The following is a 19,943-nucleotide window of genomic DNA, read 5'->3' on the forward strand; positions in this document are numbered from 1 at the left end:
CATGTAGCTTTGTTGCATTGTATCTCTGATTTGCAGTTTGTGCTGTATGTATGAATGCTAATTAATTTTTTAATGTCATGTAAATGAACATGTGGGAATTGTGCTTGAATGCCTATTCTTGTGAAGAATGAAATTTACTTGATGTGAGACAAGAGTTTTGACTATGATAGTGATGTAGGATTATCTTGTTCCATTTAGAAGATTATTAAATATGGTGATGATTGATTAAGAAAACCAAGGAAATTTTTACTGGACATTAAGATGGCAAGTTATCTAAATGTGAAGGTTTCTTTCCAAGGTTCTAAAGAAGAGAAGAATGGATTGATTCAAAACAAATAAGAGTGCACAGCACATAAAAGGAGTAAAACCCAAGTCACACACAAAGGAAGAAGAAAGTATAAAATGGAAAGGAAATGAATGATAAAGATGTGAGAAGCATGCCAATACAAGGCTAGGCTAGATAAAGTTATGACAACCTTGAAAATGAGTGGATGTGTGCCGCCACTTGAATTAAGATTTAAAAAGCATTCACTTTCTAGGGGGTAGATTCTCACAATGGTTAACACACAAAGGTGTTTAATTTCTCCAAAATGTTCAACCCTTGTACAAGTGTTAGAGGTCTCCTTAAATAGAAGTGTCTAAGGGCCTCTTAGCAAGAACAATAAGCTAAAAGGGATTACAATGCAAATAACAAAACATAGAGTCTAGAAAGTAGGTCAACAAAAGAGCACATGAACACATTCTAAAAGCCTTTTTGGCCCAGGCAATGTGGATGTTTCTTTTAGAAGTTTCTAGACTTCTTGGTGGCCAAGGCATGTGACCATCCTTTCTAGATGTTTCTAGAAAGCTTTGCTCCTTCTCTTTCCTCCATATGTGCTCTCCAAAAGTCATCTAAATGCGTCACTTGTCCTTCCTTGTCCCACCTTTTAATGAACTTATAAAACAAGTTAAATTTGAATTAACATGTTGGTTTTAGGATAAGCTAATCCTTTGAGTCAACAAGTCAACTTAAAAATAGTCAACCAAGCCAACTTAGTGGAATTTTAAACTAAATAAAGGAAGGGATCAAGGAACTTCCTTTCTTCTAAGCATGTGTCATGGGTCATCATCCTTGGTAGGGATTAATCCTTTAGTAGATAGATACTGATTTTCAAGAAGTGTTATGTATGTTTAGAGATATTGAATCTAAAATTTGCACATGTGCAATGGCAAGAAAATATTTCAGTAACATTTTTGACAAAATGGAATTCATTCAATAATGACCCTTACAAATGGTTTGTTTAATTAAATTCTATTTAATTTCCTACTAATATATTTCCTAAGCATTGTAACCAATGTTTATTTACAGATGATTTTTCAGCAATTTTTAGTTTGTACTTTTGTAGAACAAGGAAGATTGTGACACATCCAAACTGATAGGATGCGTGAGCTTATTACAACTTTATTATAAGATGTCCTATATGATTGGATTGCTTTGTATTTTTAAAATTCTATGGGAAGATACAAAGAGAAAAACAAATATTTTAGATGTAATTATTTATTTATGATATAATATATAGTACAATTAAATTTTTAATAGTCTTTAGTAACGAGGTTGAACACTAATGTAATAAAATAGTTCACAGTTAATTCATAATAATAAAGATTAAGTACAATATGTATTGTGAGTTTTTCTTAGGAAGTTCAAAGTATAATTGATTACATAAATATACTTTGACAAAGTGTATGATTGCATAATTTGAATTTGTTATTTTTTTTAATAGGGCTGATTATACTATTTTTTTTTTATTTTGTGAATTCATCGTTTCTTATTAAAATTATTTTTGTTAATTTTTTAGGTAGTATTTTAGCTTGAAAGTACCTTGATAAAAAGAGTTTAAATATTGTACACTTTTCTTTATTCAACGTGTTTGCTTTTTGCATAAAAATTCAAAATCATTTGCCCATTGATGCGTAAAATGATTGTATAGTATTTTAACTTGCAAGTACTTGGATAAAAGTGTTTAAATATTGTACACTTTTCTTTATTCAACGTGTTTGTTTTTTGCATAAAAATTCAAAATATTTTGTCCATCCATGGGTAAAATCGTTGTACTAAGTTCATTACAAAATTTTCACAACAGACTACTTTAGTAATGTTAGGGTGTAATAACATTAAATATACCCTAGGAAAACAAGTAGTGAATATAGGAAAGTTATTATTAATGATAGATCATAATGTTCTCTTTATGTATAAAGAACTTAAAAGATAAAATATTACAATTTTTAGAGTTGAGTTGTCATAGTGGTTGTAAAGACAAACATAATTTGAGTCAAAATAGAATCATAAAATATAAATTTATATATATTAATATTCTTCCTCAAACATAAGGTTATTGAAAAGAATCAATAACATTTTGATCATTGACAAAAATGTAAGAGATAATTAAAAATCGATCTAAAACCTTTTCTTGAATAAAGAATATGTCTAATTCCATGTCCTTTATAGGAGTGTAGAATTAAGTAATGGCTCAAAGCAACAATACTCTAATTATCACAATAGATGACTAGTGTGGCACAAACAATTTTTAACTCTTTAAGAAGATATTGTAACCATAAGATCTCGGAAAGAGTGATAACAAGACTGCGACATTCAACCTTTGCACTTGACTGAGCAACCAATGTTTGTTTCTTGTTTCTTAGACCACCAAGAAACGAGACTTTTACCAAAATATATACAAACATCTGAAGTTGATCTTCCGTCATCAATATTTGAGGCCTAGTCAACATCACAAAAGGCAGTAACAATATACTGGTAGGACTAGGAGCAAGCTGAAGATGTAACCCATGAGAAAGAGTACCCTTTAGATGGTGTAAGATGCACTTGACAACTTTCCAGTGATCGAATAAAGGTTGATACATGAATTGGCAAACTTTACCGATCTCAGGTCTGGTTACTATGATCTTTTGCAAGGCACCCATAATGGAAATGTAGAGAGCAAGATCATCTATGTAGTCAAAGTCGTAGTTAGAAAGTTCGAGACCACCTTGAAGAGGAGTGGAAACACCTTTAACATTTGTCATTTCAGCTTTATCAAGCAGATCACAAATATATTTTGTTTGACAAGGAGAAGAGATCCATTAGGAAGATGTTTTACCTTAATACCTAAAAAATACTCAAGATCTTGATGGTGTGGAGTTCTATATGCAACTAACAAGCCCTAACCTTTGTCTAAGAATTGAAGTGGGTATGAATTTTATCCCAAACTTGAAATGCATGGTTATAACCAAGGATACACACTAAGAATGGTGCAGATAAGGAGGATTGGAACCTTGAAAGTAAGAATTGATCTTGGGTCTCCCAAGTTGTGTATTCTGAATTTTTAGTCCCTAAATCATGATCCAAGAAGGATAGAAATTGGGAGGGGATTGAAGGATTGACAAGATATCAATGAAGACGATGCCCTTTGATCATAAGCTCAACTTGTTGTTTCTAGAGTAAAAAATTAGTACCAAATAATTTTTCGGAGATAGCATATGAGAAAATGATCGGAGTCGAAGACGCCATTGGAAAAAGAAGAGTCACGAGCTTAAGACTAGCGCCCATAAAATAGGCTTCACGCTCTGAATACCATATTAGAATTAAATCTACTCTAACAGAGAATAGAAAACAAGCAGTGAACCAATTAATGTTGGAAAAAGTTCTTTTTTGTTATGTATACGTGAAGAATCAGTCACGAGCTTAAGACTAGCGCCCATAAAATAGGCTTCACGCTCTGAATACCATATTAGAATTAAATCTACTCTAACAGAGTACGAAAAACAAGCAATGAACCAATTAATGTTGGAAAAAAGTTCTTTTTTGTTATGTATACATGGGGAGTCAGTTATTGTGTAGAGAATAAAGAAAAAGTATTTTCTTTATGGCTTTGGGAGAATGATATGTTGAATGAAGTTTCTGTTAGGAATCCAAGTGTGAGTCTAAGTCCCACATTGACCAGAAATGAGAAAGTAGAGCACTATATAAGAATAAAGACCCATAAACTCATTGTCTTAAGGTTTTGGGTTGAGAGTGGTGTCAATGCCTTATATGGTTGGGCTCAGGTCTCATTGGTGTTGTATCTCTCCAGTGATACCCCCTCTTTATAAACCCATCAGAGTGTCTGATGGGGAAAACAACAACAAACAATAGCTTCACTATGATCAACAATACCAAGATTTTTAACGTGGAAAACCCCTTAAATCAAGGGTAAAAACCACGAGTCGTCCATACCAAAGAAATAGCTTCACTATGATCAACAAGAGTACAAAAGAGTCTCAATCAATAGCACAAATAAGTGCCAACACCTAACCAAATAACAAAGCAACAAAACTTTCAAAATAGAGAAGAACAAGAGAGGAAAACCTCTACAAATCACTGCTGCAGTGCGAAATTAATATCTCCCAACTCAGACCACGTATCAAAGATCCGACCGGTCAGAATGAAGAGCAATGAGTTCCGAACCTGCTGTAAAAATTTCAGCCCGATCCAACGGTGAACGAATCCGCAACGCCGATTCTACTGTGACAGCTATGTGAAAAACGTGAACAGAATTTTCCCTCTACCTCTCCCTCTATGTGTCAGGACTTTCAGTGTGTTCTGACTCTATTGTTCTGCCTCTCTCTTTATTTTATAGTCCCCTCTCCACTAGGTTAAATGAGACATGAGCTTCTCAAATTTTGGGTCTTTTCTCCACATAGGAAGGGAGCCCAATACCCAACAGTTTCCAAAGTAAGGATGAATGTGAGTTTCAACAAAAATGTAAGGAAAAATAAAGTGAACATGTTCCGGCAAATAGAGGGAGCAATGTTACTACAAATACACATGAAGAGACAACTAATGCAAATGAAGTAGGTCAAGAGAAGGCTTTGTCAATGACAATGATGAGGCTTTTGATGGTCTTGAGAATGGTAATGATAATTGAATAATGAATCTGATCCTTTATAAAAGTAAGTGAATATGAGAAATTATGATTGTGATCACTTGGATGAATGAAAAGACATGTTTCTTATAACTATTGTAGTGGTTGAGATTGAAAAATAAGATCCATGGACATGGTTCTTGAGTTTACTTCTAGAGATTGAGTAATTTATTCCTGACTAAAAAGATTATTTACTCTATATTATGTTATATATATATATATATATATATATATATATATATATATATATATATATATATATATATATATATATCCTTATCTTCTGCATAATAATTTATGAGAGTTTTTTTTATCTATTTCGATGTGAAATTTTATTGTTTATGATTCAATATAGGTGTTTTCTAATGTTGTTAATGAAACTTTTTCTTTAAGCACAAAATAGGATAATTATGTAATTCTTATTGCATTATATTCATTGTCGTGACATTTATGCAAGACATAAAAAATTTGAACTTAGACTTCTTATATGCATAGAAAGTGATAAACGTGATTAATTTTTTTATTGTAAGAGAATAAACTACCTTTTTTTAATAGTAAAAGCAAAAGGAACAATGTGTTACTTAGTCACTTGCCAATTACGATACAATTCAATCTCTACAAAATCAAGTACTTCCTTATCAAATAGTAGTTATAACTCGCATGTCCTAATATAAGTTTAAGCAAATTTAGCAAATTTAATGAAATCCCACATATTAGTGAACAATTTTTTTTACAATATTAAATGGATTGATCAGTAGAGTTAATTTTATGTACTAATTTTAAATTATCTTTTTTTTATTGATTTATTTCAATCATAAGAATTTGAGGTAAGAGAATTAATCGTAGAGAGAATGCTATTCATTGTCAAACAATTTTAAAAAATAAAGAATATTATAATTAAGCTAACTTGGTCAATTCATGTTCCACTCTTTGAAAGACATTTTCATAATATATTTTGTTAAATGGAAACATGATGAAATGATTTGGAAACTAATGTATGAAAACTAATTTGTTTAGACACTTTATTTTGTTTGATCTTGATATTGTTGAGTGACTCTTGATGAAGACGATGTTGAATGGTGCTATATTGTGGTGGTCTTAGTAGTCGTTGGTTCTTTAGTTTAGGATGGTTTTCTCTTAGTGATTTTATATCCTTTGGGATTATTTACAAAATCATGAACAATCATATTCCTCTAAATCATCTTCAACTGTGTGGGCACAAAAACGTAGATTGTCCAGGTTCTCAATAACACATGTGGAATTTTTTTGTTACAATTACCTTCTCTTTGTGCATATTATTGAGGAAGTTTATATTGCTGGTCTGGAGGAATGCAAAAATCATTTGCATGGACGTATTGTTGACAAAAGGTGATAAACTCATCATGCACTTAGATCTTTGGAAGAAACTTGATGTGGCTTGGAGGCATTTAGGTCAATGGAAGTAAAAAATTATACGAATTTGCTTTTTCTTTATTGGAGGATATGAGAAGGGTTATAGTTGTTGGAATGTGATATTTATCTTGTGGTATTCTTCGTGTTTCTGCTTGGACAAAGGACTTTGTCCTTGCATATATGAAACTCACGGAAATTCAATGTTGGATTCATATACATAGTGTTCCTTTAAAATATTGGAAATCAAATACAATATTTTTCATTGCATGTGGAGTTGACACCTCTTTATCTTTGGATGATTACACCATAAATAAGTCTCCTGGAGTTTTTGCTTATGTTTCAGTTGATGTTGATTTATTATTTGAATTACGGATTAAAAATGTTTTTGGTCCCTTAACTTTGAGTGAATTTTGGAATTAGTCCATTTTGAAACTTTGAACCAATTTCGTCCTACATCTTGTGAAATACGTGGATTTAGTCCTTTTAATCAAATTTTGTCAAGTTTATTTGACATTTCAAGTGCGTTTCACAATAATATTTGACTTAACATTAAAGCAAAAATGTGTCAAACAGTATAAACAACTCAAATACAATCCTAAAATGCGTACGAAACATCAAATAAACCTAACAAAAAATTTGATTAAAAAGACTAAATCCACGTATTCTGAAAGATAAAGGACTAAATTGGTCCAAAGTTTCAAAATGGACTAATTCCAAAATTCACTGAAAGATAAGGGACGAAAAACATATTTAACCCGTTGAATTACCTAACCAAAATTTGGTGGAAAGGTTACGATTTACCTTGATGGCTAATATGGAGTGTGAAAAAACTACCTCTATTTTGTTCGAATTGAAAAATGTCTCGTCAAGATTTATCTAATTATAGAAGATTACAATAAGATGTCAAAACTAATACCTGTGACAAGAAAACAATTAGTGCAAAAATATAATAATATTATCATCCTAAATGTGACATCATTGCTTCTCAAGATTTGGTTTCTATGTCTCAATCTATTCTAGTGGTATAGCCTATGATGGAACCCGTAGTGCAGTCCGTGGTGAAGTTAATGATAGAGCTTGTGATGCAGCTTGCGGTGCAGTTATCGGTGTAGTCTGAGATTGAATTATAGTTGATTCTTAATTTATAAATATTTCAAAAATTCGTTAATTTATTATTAAATTTCTTAAATATCCCAGTGTAGCAAAAGATCACTCTCACAGTAACCTTCCATTTATCTTGTTGATAAAATGACATATTCTTTGGTTAAAAAGTTTTATATCACTTTTATTTTTAGCAAGTAACATTTTTATTCTAATATTTTTATTCTTATTTTAATTATAAGTATTAGATTGATTAAAATTTAAATATGAAAAACAAAATTGACAATTTAATTTTTATAAGTAAAGGATTAAATATACTTTTGGTCCCTTAACTTTCAGTAAAAATTGAATTTAGTTTCTTTTCTAAATTTTAGTTTAATTTAATCCCTCCACTTTATAAAACTAGATTTAGTCATTTTAACCCAATTTTGTTAAATTTATTTGACGTTTTAAACGCGTTTTTCAGCTAACATTGAAGCAAAAATGTTTTTAAACCATGTAAACAACTCAAATGTCATTCTAAAACGTGTTTAAAACGTCAAATAAATTTAATAAGGTGTGATTAAAATGATTAAATTCATATATTTTCAAAGATCGGAAATTAGATTTGATCAAAATTTTTAAGATGGACTAATTCTAATTTTGAAAGAATGAAAAATATTTATTCTGTAAATAAAATAGAGAAAATGAGTAACAAATTATTATAAAATAAAATATAAGCGTTATCTGTTAAAATTATGAGAAAAATATGTATTTATTTAAAAGTTTGAGGAAGTGGAATATCATTAAATATATATGGTGAAAAAATAATACAACTTTATATCTTGAACTTGTTTAATCTTTTTCAAATATTTAATTGAGTGTCTTAATTTTAAAATTTAGTAGAAAGTGATTACTTATTCAATTAAAAGCTACTTCATTTTCAAAATATTGTTCCCACAAATTGCTCAACAATCGAAATCAAAATGGTAAGAGTAATGAATTAGTTTCCCTTTATTTTATTCAATTAAGTACAACCTAAAAGGTAGAGCGAAATATGAGGGTTCATATTATTTCCCTTTAGCGTTTCTGCGCGCTTTAGTTGCCGTTGCGCTTCAGTTTTGGCGGTAAAATTCGCATGGTTTTTTCGTCGATTTGAACTGTGGTTTTGCTAATCGAGTGTGTGAAAAAGCACCAAAACAGAAATGGTAGTTGAAGCTAAAATCATCAAGCCTATCGGCAAGGGCATCGTTCACAGAATCTGCGCCGGTCAAGTTATCCTTGACCTCTCTTCCGCCGTCAAGGAACTTGTCGAAAACAGCTTGGACGCCGGCGCCACCAGCGTCGAAATCTCCCTCAAAGACTTCGGCGAACAGTGGTTTCAGGTAATCGACAACGGTTGCGGCATTTCCCCCGACAATTTCAAGGTATTATTCATTTGTCACTCAAACGCCGCAAACATCGTTATTAGGGTTTACGTTTCAATTTTTAACCGTTATTCTTAGTTTCTTGCGCTGAAGCATCACACATCGAAGTTAGCAGAATTTCACGATCTTCAGTCTCTCACCACTTTTGGCTTCCGAGGTGAGGCGCTGAGTTCGCTTTGCGCTTTGGGGGACTTGAGCGTTGAAACGAGAACGGTGAGCGAACCTGTTGCTACGCACTTGACTTTCAATAATTCAGGTGTTCTTGTGTCAGAAAGGAAAACTGCACGTCAAATTGGAACCACTGTTATGGTAAAAAAGTTGTTCTCCAGTTTGCCTGTTCGGAGCAAAGAGTTCAGTCGTAACATCCGCAGGGAATATGGCAAACTGGTTTCTCTATTGAATGTGAGTCTCTATTTTCTGGGTGAAAATATGTAGGCCTGTTTGGATTAATTAATAAGTACTTAGAAGGCAAGAAAACAAGATAATTTTTCTCCCATATACTAAAATTAACTTATACATCGATTAAAGTTAGCTTTGGAAAATATAAATAAACGAGAAAAGTTCTACATTAGCTAATTCTTCTTCATGAGAGAAACTTATTAAAGTTTACATTTTCATTTTCTTTTCCTATAATTTTAGTTGTTATTGTTAAATATGAGCATTTACTTTCTTCAGGCCTATGCGCTTATAGCGAAAGGTGTTCGTTTTGTCTGCTCCAACACGACTGGTAAAAATGTGAAATCTGTGGTTCTTAAGACGCAAGGCAGTGGTTCACTTAAAGATAACATCATAACAGTGCTTGGCATGAACACTTTCAACTGCTTAGAGCCTGTAACGTTGTCTATATCTGATTCTTGCAAGGTTGAAGGTTTTCTTTCCAAGTCTGGACAGGGTAATGGGCGCAATTTGGGAGATAGACAGTATTTTTTTGTTAATGGTAGACCGGTGGATATGCCTAAAGTCAGCAAACTTGTTAATGAATTGTACAAGAGTGCAAACTCGAAACAGTATCCCGTTGCTATTTTGAATTTTATAGTTCCTACCAGAGCATATGATGTCAATGTGACTCCTGACAAGAGGAAAGTATTTTTTTCTGAAGAAAATGCCTTATTGCAAGCTCTGAGAGAGGGATTGCAACAAATATATTGTGCTGGTAAAGTCTGTTACTCTGTTAATGAAGTTATGGTGCCTGCTCAAAAAGAAGAGTGTGTTGAGTTAAGTTCCTCTAGTGGGAAGTCTCCTATTGTAATGAAACTATCATCGTCAAATGACAATCATCCTCAAGAAAAACATTATAGTGAAAGTAATAATGGTAGCATTTCTCTAGATGACCTTAATATGGAGTGTGACAATGATACTATATCTCAGGATGAGCTTGAGAAGAAACATATTGCTGATATAAAAAGTGCTTCTAAATCTATTAATGAGTATCAGTACTCACATGTTGAAGAAGGGTTAATTTGTGATAAAAATGGAAGTTTAATGAACCAGGAGTTCACACTCAGAGCGCATAGCACTTCAAAGGTTGACAATAATGGAAGGCAGTCAGCACGTCCTGGTAGAATTATACATGATCACCATACTATTGTCTCAAAGACAATTGATAGTGGCAACACTTCTAGTAAATATTCATTTAACCATTCAAGACATGTTCAGTCCACTCTTAACAACTTTGTTTCTGTAAATAAAAGAAATCGTGATGGTGTATTTAGAGCTTTATCTGAAGTGCCTGTTCTTAGAAATCAAGATTCTCATTGTCAATTGAAAACTGCAAATACTGAAACAAAGGATCTGATTACAAGATCGTCACTTTGTTTTGACCAAATTGATAAACCTTCAAGTGCAAGTGAGATTGAATCTTTCAAACAGCCTGATCCTGTTAACGTCTACCACAAAACTGAAATTTCAGATTCTCTTAATGGTGACTCCTCTGATAGAGAACCTGAATCTAATATGGTAGGTGGTTTGTACTGCAAAAACTTCATATATTGATACTGTTTAATTCTTGCAAGCACTATATTGGTATTGGTTTTTTAAATTATTTGATATTTTGTTATTAATAATGGCATTTCTAGAAATTATGTTTTAGAACATATATGTCAATAAAAGAAATAAGTAAATTCAATATATTGGAGATGTTCATGTAAAACATTCATTTATTCAACTGGATGTTAGTTTCTGTTTTCTGTTATATTTGTGTAACCTATTTAGAAGACTTTAGAGCCTATATATTCGTTTCTTGTATTTTCTTTCTGATTAAGTGAACTAATATTCAGTTAAGTTTTTTTGTTAAGCTTTTCTTTGTCTTTTCTTCATACCTTTTTTCTGATACACAGTGTTCATGTCTTTACCTCATTCATTGCACATTTTGTGTTGCTTTTTCTGAGGTAAAGACCAGCCCTCCCTGCCCTTGTTATGCTTATTTGTTTCCAATAAAATTTCTTCTTTTATCCAATTAATAAAAAATCAATTAAAAAAAAGTGCTATTTTCTCGGTTTTCTTTATATATATGAGCGTGCTGATTTACAGGAAATCTGTCTGAAGAATTATACACCTTTAGCCGATACACCATCAATTACTCCTGGCATTGATATGATCACTACAGATGTTTTGGCCTCAATCCCTCCAGTACATTCTTCACCTGCACTGTTAGATTCTTCCAAGTCCTCTGGTCGTAAGATATGCTCTAACATGCAATTTTCTTTTCAAGAGCTTAAGAAAAGGAGAGAGAAGAGGCTTTCTCTGTTTCAATCCAGTAAATTTGGACGTGGAAAAGCTAAAGACAAGAGGTTTTTGTTTCTGTACCCTTTGTATGAAATAGGAAAGTATCTCTATACTGACTTTTACCTATAATTGATGCTAGTCTCTATTCGGCTGCAACTTTGGAGCTTTCACAATCACAAACTGGAGAGGAAAAAGAAAGGGCCTTGGCAGCAGCAGCTACTGAACTTGAGAGATTTTTTAAGAAGGAAGACTTCAGCAGAATGAAGGTCCTTACTTAGTATGCTTCATTTGTTCTTGATACTATTTTGTATGATTGTGGTGCTGTTTGGTTGTTTGCTAGCTTAGAAAATGGTCAATCTATAAGCTGTTTGGGGTTTTTGAGTTTTTTTTTTTCCTGCGAAAAACCCTAGTCAGTTTTGTCTCTGAATTTTGAATACGTTGTCAGAATCTCTAAATTATCATGGCTGAATTAAAATATACGTATAATCCGAGTACATACATTATGTATTTACAGATGATTACTGAGGCTACATGTTTGAACAGGTTATTGGGCAGTTCAACCTTGGGTTTATCATTTGTAAATTGGATCAAGATTTATTCATTGTGGATCAGGTCATTTCTAATATACTTTTGGAACTAATGGGTCTGTGGTTTCTTCCACCATTCCCTTTAATAAATAATTCATATAAATGCATCCTTTAGCTAAATTTAAATTTTGTTCTTTGCGAAACATAATGTGTTTGAGCATGACCGTTTTCAGCATGCTGCTGATGAGAAGTTTAATTTTGAGCGTCTATCGCAATCAACCATCTTGAACCAACAACCCCTTCTGAGGTGAGGAGTTTATATTCACTAATCATCACTTTACCTATTATTCCTGTTTTTCTTTTCGGAGTGGAGGGAGCTTTCAGTGACATGTTACAAGGGCCTTGTTAAGTTAAAAATATTAAGAGTATGATTAGAGCATAAACTTTGATTGTTAAAGTACAATTACAATTACCATATATGGATGATATAACACACGACAGCAATTTATCTCTTGTCTTTTTGGTTCATGATCTAAGTTCACCAATAAAAATGTCATATGTAGGCCAATAACGTTGGAATTATCCCCTGAAGAAGAAATAGTAGCATCGATGCACATGGACATAATCAGGTAAAAGTAGAGCCATATCGATTAAGTAGTGATATGTTAATTTCACTTATTTCTGGATTTCTGCTTATTGCAAGAAAGTAGATTTCATTAAAAGGATCCTGATGTCAATCCTGCATCATTCCAACTGTTTACGTTTCCTGTTTTCTGTAGTCAGGACATAAATGAGCTGCAGAAGTATCACTGTTTACCTTCTCATTTAGTTGATTTGATTTTAATAACAAGTTGCCTCAAATAGTCAACATTGAAAAGTGATCGGCTTTTAAGATTCTTTTATAGTAGCTGTGATCTACTGTCACCTTAACATAATCAATTCCCAATGTACCAGTTATGAATTTATAAAAAAATCAATATGACCACTTATGACCCACATGAAAGTGGTGATTAAAATACTGCCCTGTGTTAACTTAACGGTGAGTCAATTGAATGGGTGACCTGGTTTACCTTAATTACGAAAAAATACATAGTTTTGGCATATTTTTCTACCTAGAAAAGCTTGAGTGGCTTATAACAACAGAAATCACAGATGTGAACTCTGAGCTTGACAGCCTGTATGCTGCAGATTTAACTTTTTGCATAATTTCTGAAATATTGTCTTGCTTGAAAGTACACCATTGGTCCATTATTCTTGATCTAGTTTATCTTGTAGTGCTGGTTACTTTTGTCTATGGAGGTTTCATTGAAATTGAATTAAGTTTTCTAGTTACGAAGTTTCATTATGGTATACTTTTGTCTTGTTTTTTCTTCTATAGGTTTAGTGTGATCAATAACATGCATTTGCATTATTTTCATTTTCAGGAAGAATGGATTTACTTTAGAAGAGGATCCAAATGCACAACCTGGATGCCGTTTTAAAGTAAAGTCTGTTCCCTTCAGTAAGAACACTATGTTTGGAATTGAAGGCAGGTGAATTTTGTAGATTTTATCCGTGATTAGTTCAGAGATTTTGATGGTTGATATGACCACATCAAAGTAAATCAGTGATAAGCATGTGCAATTCTCCATCATACTCTTTTTATTTTTAATTTTATATTTGAATTTGAGGATTGCTCAGGCCAAAGTTGGAAGACCAGCTGTTTAAGTTGATATATGACTCAAGTAAACGAGTTATTGAAAACATCCTCGACTAACTTATGATACAAGTTAAGCCTACAATTTCTGCATGAACATGCATTAGGATAGATTTATTTAAGAAACGTAAATGACATTCAAATTGTGGTTAAGTTTTAGAAAAACTCTCAGCCTTTGTAAGGATCTGTGGAGCCAGCCTGCTTAACCTTGGGAATCATACGATGCCCTTGGTAGTATATCCTTTGAATTGAGATTTTTCCATTCCATGATACCAAAGTTGTTAATATTTTCCACATATATGTATACCCCAGTGTCTAAAGCTTTGACTTAAAGATTGACACATTTGAATGTTGTGATTGTCTAGATCCCTTGCCTTAGTGAATTACTTGCTTCTTTTCCGTGATGTATTAAGACTTCCACTAGGGTAAAGAGAATGATATATTGAAGTGATTAACATTAAGTGTTTTTCCCAACAGATGTTAAGGAGCTGATCTCTACACTGTGTGATGGTGATGGTCACATGGAATGTTCCATTGTTGGTAGCTTTAAACTGGACTCCTCAGATTCTATATGTCCATCAAGAGTTCGTTCAATGTTGGCATCACGTGCATGTCGATCATCAATTATGGTGGGTGATGCACTTGGAAGAAATGAAATGCGGAAGGTAGTGCATCACATTATTTTAAGCACTGCCCCCTCCCCTTCATTAACAAACACGTAAAAAATGCAGACCTGGGATGATAAGCATTTGGTTTTGTGGGAACTAAATTTAAATAAATTGAAGTTTAAATGTTATATCCTTCTAGACTGATTTGTAGCTTACACCAACTGTTTCAGATACTTGACCATATGGCTGAACTCAAATCCCCTTGGAATTGTCCTCACGGCAGACCAACCATGCGCCATTTAGTCGACTTGACAAAGATTCACAAGTCTGAACATAAAATGTAGATGTAGTCAACAATGGACTTTTAGCCTGATCACCACTGTTAGAAGTTAAGGGAATTATTTAACTTATTTTGTACAAATACCTGTAAATATTTGTTCTCAAATGTTGATGTAAATTTAATGTGCCTGGATATCTTGGGTGCGTGCATACCCGACGCGCTGAACTTGTTTTTCAGCCATCCTTCTTTACTTCGCTAAAAGTCTCAGCAAAATGCTATAGCTGCATAACTTGAGCTTTCATTCGACTATAGTCTTAACGTCCTAGCAAGCACTATGGTTACGAATTAGGTTTATTTTACTTGGGATTGGGAAAGTTTGTAGCAACATGTGGAGTGTAGTTGTTTCTGTAACAAAAAAAAGTTTTTATATGGGATTCATATGTTATGTGATTCAAAATGAAGATGGCAAAATATTTAAATTTAGACTATATCGCAATGAGATGAGAAAATCAAGATTCTCATGAAGATGCTTTCATCTCTTGAGTTATAAGTGTAATGGTTGGTACTTACACAATAATGGTCTTTTTAGCTCTTCTCTTTTATAAGCAAAGCGTTCCAGTTACGTTCATGGTTATTTTTAGGATAAACTTGCATATCCTACGAAGCTTGAGTCCTTAAAAATAAGAACTCTAAATAGTGAAATGTAATTCAAACCGTTTTGTGTTCAGTCTAAGTGCAGCATTTTTAAGTTCCATGCCCTGGAGACTTGGGAACATTGATTTGTGGAGATTTTGGTACTTTGATTGGTGAAACGGCACAAGATTAAATCATGTTCTTGAAATTTAACTTTATGTTTAATTAGTCTTGAAATTGATAAAATCATTAACTAGTCCTTGAAATTGTATGTATTAATCAATAATCAATTTAGTGTTTACTTTTGTTGACGTGGCAGATGATAACATCAACAATTTAATATTTTTTAATGAAGTTTAAAACACCAGCTTGTTTGTTTGAAGAGGAAAAAAAAGTTGAAAAACGAAGAAATAAAAGAAAAGCTCGAAAAAAATTGAAAAAAAAAGAAAATGTATGCATTAAACATTTTACCGGAAAAGTAATAATGAATATAAATAATCAATTATGATGCAAATATTTTGTATATATTTTCAGTATTTCAAATAACTTGTTATAAATATTTCATTAACATTTATGTATATTTATATTACATAATTTATTATGAATGTTTTTATTAATATTTATACCTTTTCATTATAGTAAAGTAATATTAAAATAATAAATAATTCATAAGAAAATAGTTTATAAACTAATGCTATGAAATAATTTTCTGTCATCATCTTATCACAAACTAATTTGTAATAAGTGGTTAATTTTATAATAATTACTTTGAAAATTATATTAAGGATGTTTAATTAGTTAGTCCCGCAATATGTTAACCCTCATGAACGTGGTGAAATTTTCCTATAATCAAAGACGGTGAATTATATTTTTAAACAATAACATGATTATCTAAAAATATAATTGTTTGTATTTAGTAAAATGTCATATGATTTCCTTTTAAAAAACTAGATTCCAAAATCAAATATAAATTATTTGTCTTAAAAGAAATACCAGGAATAAAATCAACGATATTATATTTTGAAAAGATGAAAAAAACATCAATGACGAAAATAAAAATCAAGCAATTTATAAGGATTAAAATAATGATTTTAAATTTTCACGAGATTATAATTAATCTCTTTAGAATGATCAAAATCAAAATTATCGTTTTTTACACGAATAAAAACATATGCAAATTTAACAAAAATAATTATGAAAAAGCAAATACTCTGACATCTGTATTACAAAAAAACCTCTGACATCATTTGAGATTTAAAACATTGTCGATTGATCAACAAACAATAAAGGAATAATATATTGTTAGCCTTTCTTTTATCAAAATTTCTGTTTTTTTTTTCTATATTTTCAAATTGATGAGATCAATTCTCTAAATTTTGAAAAAAAAATGTGAATTTCTTATCTCTTTACTAACTTTGTTAGTACATATTAAGCAATTTTTCATACTTTAAAACTTAAACATTAACTTAATTATTATTCGTGAGTTTTAACACCACACATTTTAAATAGCTCCTAATACAACATTCAATATTGAACTTTACTCAAATCACATCAATTCTCAAAACTCTCATATACATGGTTTGTGGAGATTCTTTACCATAAAAAATATAGATGTTAAAATGAGTCCCAACCTATTAGTCAACCTGGCTGGGTTTGAATTGAGTTGACTAACTTAATACATCAACATTTTTTTACATTTTTTTGTTATAATTATTTACTACTTCTAATTATATAAGTTCACAATTTCATATTTTTAAATGTTAGAATGTTGCTAAATAATATTTGAATAATTTCTATGTTTAATTAATTTGTTTGTCAAATTATATATATTTGATATTTTAATATTTAATTATTATCTTTATAATAATATTTCGAGAATTAGGTGAATATTTTGATTTTAATATTATAAAAAATAAATTAAGTCAATTCACTCTTATCGTAATGCAATAAATATATAAAAAAATTGTAAAACAATAATCATTGGTAAGTGAACCAATCCACTAACCTACCAACTCAAAATGGAATCGGGTTGAGTTGCAAAATTTCTGATTCACCAACAAATGAACCGGGTTGAGTTGAACGTTTCGTAGCTCACTTTTGAAAATCTAACCAACATGCCACCTCCACCCTCCTCTTATGCCATAAATCCAAATGGCCGCATTTTGTACAAACCATTTTCCTTCTATATTCATTGCACTTTCCTTTTGATTTATCAATTATTCGTTCTCGAACAACTTTCACTACCATAAATATAAGCATTCTCTTTCTTTCACCCACATACTTTCAACAAAGAATTCCAAAGGGTGAGCCAACATTAATATAATATAATGTGTTGAGTTGTTAGGGATTCATTTCTACATCCTCGATCATATTAAATAAATAAATAAAAAAAACTCTTATTGGGTTTTGATGATTGATGAGATTTTTGGTATTATTTTAATGTTTTAGCCATTCAAGGAAATTAACTATCTTTGGTTATTAATATTATAAATATTAGTTGTGTAAAAATTTGCTTCAAAATTGTTTAGTTAAACAAGTGTGTCTAACAGTTTTTAGCATGAAACCTGTGTTACATGTCACGTTTTGGCTGCATGATGTGTAGCATAATTTACATATACATATAATTTGTTATAATTATTTTGTATTAATACAACTCTGGTTCTTATGATGAAAGTTGTTATAGGTGGATGAGCATTAACTATTGAAAAACAAAAGCATTTGAGTTTTACTATATAAGAAGTTATATGAGTAACTATGGTAGAGATAATAACTTATTCTTAGCTACATTGTCATGCACATACATTAATGTTTGTTAACACTCTAATCCTGATGTTTTCTTCTTATGTTATGTTATTATTTTCTCTTTAAGCTTTATTTTCTTCAATTTTTTACGTTGAACTTGATGTTTGTTGATTATGCAACTAGTACGAGACATCTTAGCATAGGCAAAGGAATGAGATATTAGCTTTATAAGGTACTAGAGGGAAGAGACTTCTGGTGCTTGTATATTTTGTTAAGAAAATAAAATTAAAAGTATTAATTATATAAGGGTAAATGTTGGGTCTTCACGTAGAAATATAATGGATAACTCACGAGTCAACTTATATTAAAGACTGATATACCAACCAAAACACATTAAAGAAAATTGATTTGTAAATCTTTTTCTTTATATATATTCTTCATTTCACTCGTCTACTCCCAACTTTACACTCTGCATAATAAACAAGTTTAACAATGATGAAGTTTAGAAAACAATTGAACATGGTTTTTAGGTTTTAAATTGCTAAAATTTATATTTACATGTTTATAAATTATTAGTAGAGTCATTTATAATGCCAATATATACTTTAACATGGTTAATAATGAGGGATAAAATTCATACTTTCAAAAGCTAACATAGTATTCATTAATTTAAAATTTAAGAAAATAAAATTAGACTCAACGAAAAAAAAATACTAGAATCTAAAACAAAATTTTCCATCCGTAAATACTATTATAAATAAAATTTGGTATCCTTATTGATTAGGGATAGTGTTTGCTACTACTATATGCTGACTTTAGTGTATATCACACACAAATCCTGTTTAATCTCCACCAACTTAGAAAATTCTCAATATCCCCTAAAGTTGCTCGTTTTCCATTCAAATATACACCGGTGTAAAACTCCTTTTTTTATAACGATTTTCTTATGACAATTATAATTCACCCCTACAATAAGTAACGCGGTGGAAGAATAAATAATTAGTATAAAAAGTTGACACTGTGATATTATGATAATTAAGTAAAAGACTTTTTTATATCGGTTAGATCAAGAAACGATATAGAAAGTTGACTAGATGGCATTATGGTAATTAAATAGAATATTTTCTATATCGGTTATATCTATAAAAAAATATAGAAAGTGAAGTTGAGCAAGGGACTAAACCCTAACTCCTTTCGCCACAAATCATTCCATTTGTTTTCTCCATCACCTACTTTCCATCTTCATTGAGCTCCCCCATTACCATTCATCATCTTCAACTCCATACTCATCACATTTTTCATATAACAAATTTCATCCAATCATTCTCCTTCATCTTCACTGATGTCCTTGTTTGCGTGAACTGTGATGGTCGATGACAACGACGAGGCTACGCGACGTCATTCTTGACACAACAATGGTGGGGACTGTGATTTTGGTGAGGAAGAAGGAATTCACTCCCATGAAGAGGAAGGAGTAGAGAGGTTGCGCTAGTGCCAACAACGACTCCGATAGTGGCAGCGAGGTGGCGCGACATCTCTGGCAAGCGATCACAACAAACTAGCACTGGAGCATGAGGAGTTGGGAGATTTGGAGACACCCTCACATGGAGATGGAAAATAGGGTTGCATTGGCAACACCGACAATGACCATAGTTACAAGCGCGATGGCGATGACTCAAAGGTTTGTTAGAGCCATTGCACCTTGGTTGTTACTATTTGTAAGGAATGAAGGAGGGAAAAAGCTCCCACGCGTGGGGAAGAAAATGAACACTGGCGTCGGCAACAACGTTGCCGCCGGTGACGCTGTCAATAACAACAGATGCAATTGGTGGTGTGTTCAATTAGTGAATAATTATTTTTTAGTACTTGGTTTGGTTTTGGATTCATGGTTGGT

At 31.7% G+C, this 19,943-nt stretch overlaps 1 protein-coding gene across 4 annotated transcripts; it reads left to right on the top strand.

The window, feature by feature from the left end:
• Positions 1-8,456: 8,456 nt before the first annotated feature.
• On the top strand, positions 8,457-15,048 carry PMS1 (DNA mismatch repair protein). Of its 4 annotated transcripts, XM_028082346.2 has the most exons (11): positions 8,460-8,839; positions 8,918-9,241; positions 9,515-10,795; positions 11,369-11,628; positions 11,703-11,829; positions 12,107-12,175; positions 12,324-12,397; positions 12,654-12,719; positions 13,515-13,618; positions 14,264-14,451; positions 14,625-15,048. In XM_028082346.2, the coding sequence occupies exons 1-11, from the start codon at positions 8,618-8,620 to the stop codon at positions 14,736-14,738; spliced, it is 2,829 nt and encodes a 942-aa protein (XP_027938147.2). In that variant the 5' UTR covers positions 8,460-8,617; the 3' UTR covers positions 14,739-15,048. The 4 variants fall into 4 exon arrangements, 3 of the variants coding, with proteins under 3 accessions (XP_027938150.2, XP_027938147.2, XP_027938149.2); XM_028082349.2 differs by lacking the exon at positions 14,625-15,048 and having other exon boundaries at positions 8,458-8,839; positions 13,515-13,622; XM_028082348.2 differs by lacking the exon at positions 12,107-12,175.
• The last annotated feature ends 4,895 nt before the right edge of the window (positions 15,049-19,943 follow it).

The sequence above is a fragment of the Vigna unguiculata genome, chromosome 7 (assembly GCF_037176805.1).
Source record: "Vigna unguiculata cultivar grain cowpea cultivar isolate G323 ecotype 2 chromosome 7, ASM3717680v1, whole genome shotgun sequence".
NCBI classification, from domain to species: Eukaryota; Viridiplantae; Streptophyta; class Magnoliopsida; order Fabales; family Fabaceae; genus Vigna; species Vigna unguiculata.

Bases quoted from the DNA above. Each gene is read 5' to 3' on its own strand.
- PMS1 (XM_028082346.2), top strand. From the start codon at position 8,618: ATGGTAGTTGAAGCTAAAATCATCAAGCCTATCGGCAAGGGCATCGTT. The intron at 9,242-9,514 runs GTGAGTCTCTAT...TACTTTCTTCAG, and splicing joins AACTGGTTTCTCTATTGAAT to GCCTATGCGCTTATAGCGAA. The intron at 11,830-12,106 runs GTCCTTACTTAG...ATGTTTGAACAG, and splicing joins AAGACTTCAGCAGAATGAAG to GTTATTGGGCAGTTCAACCT.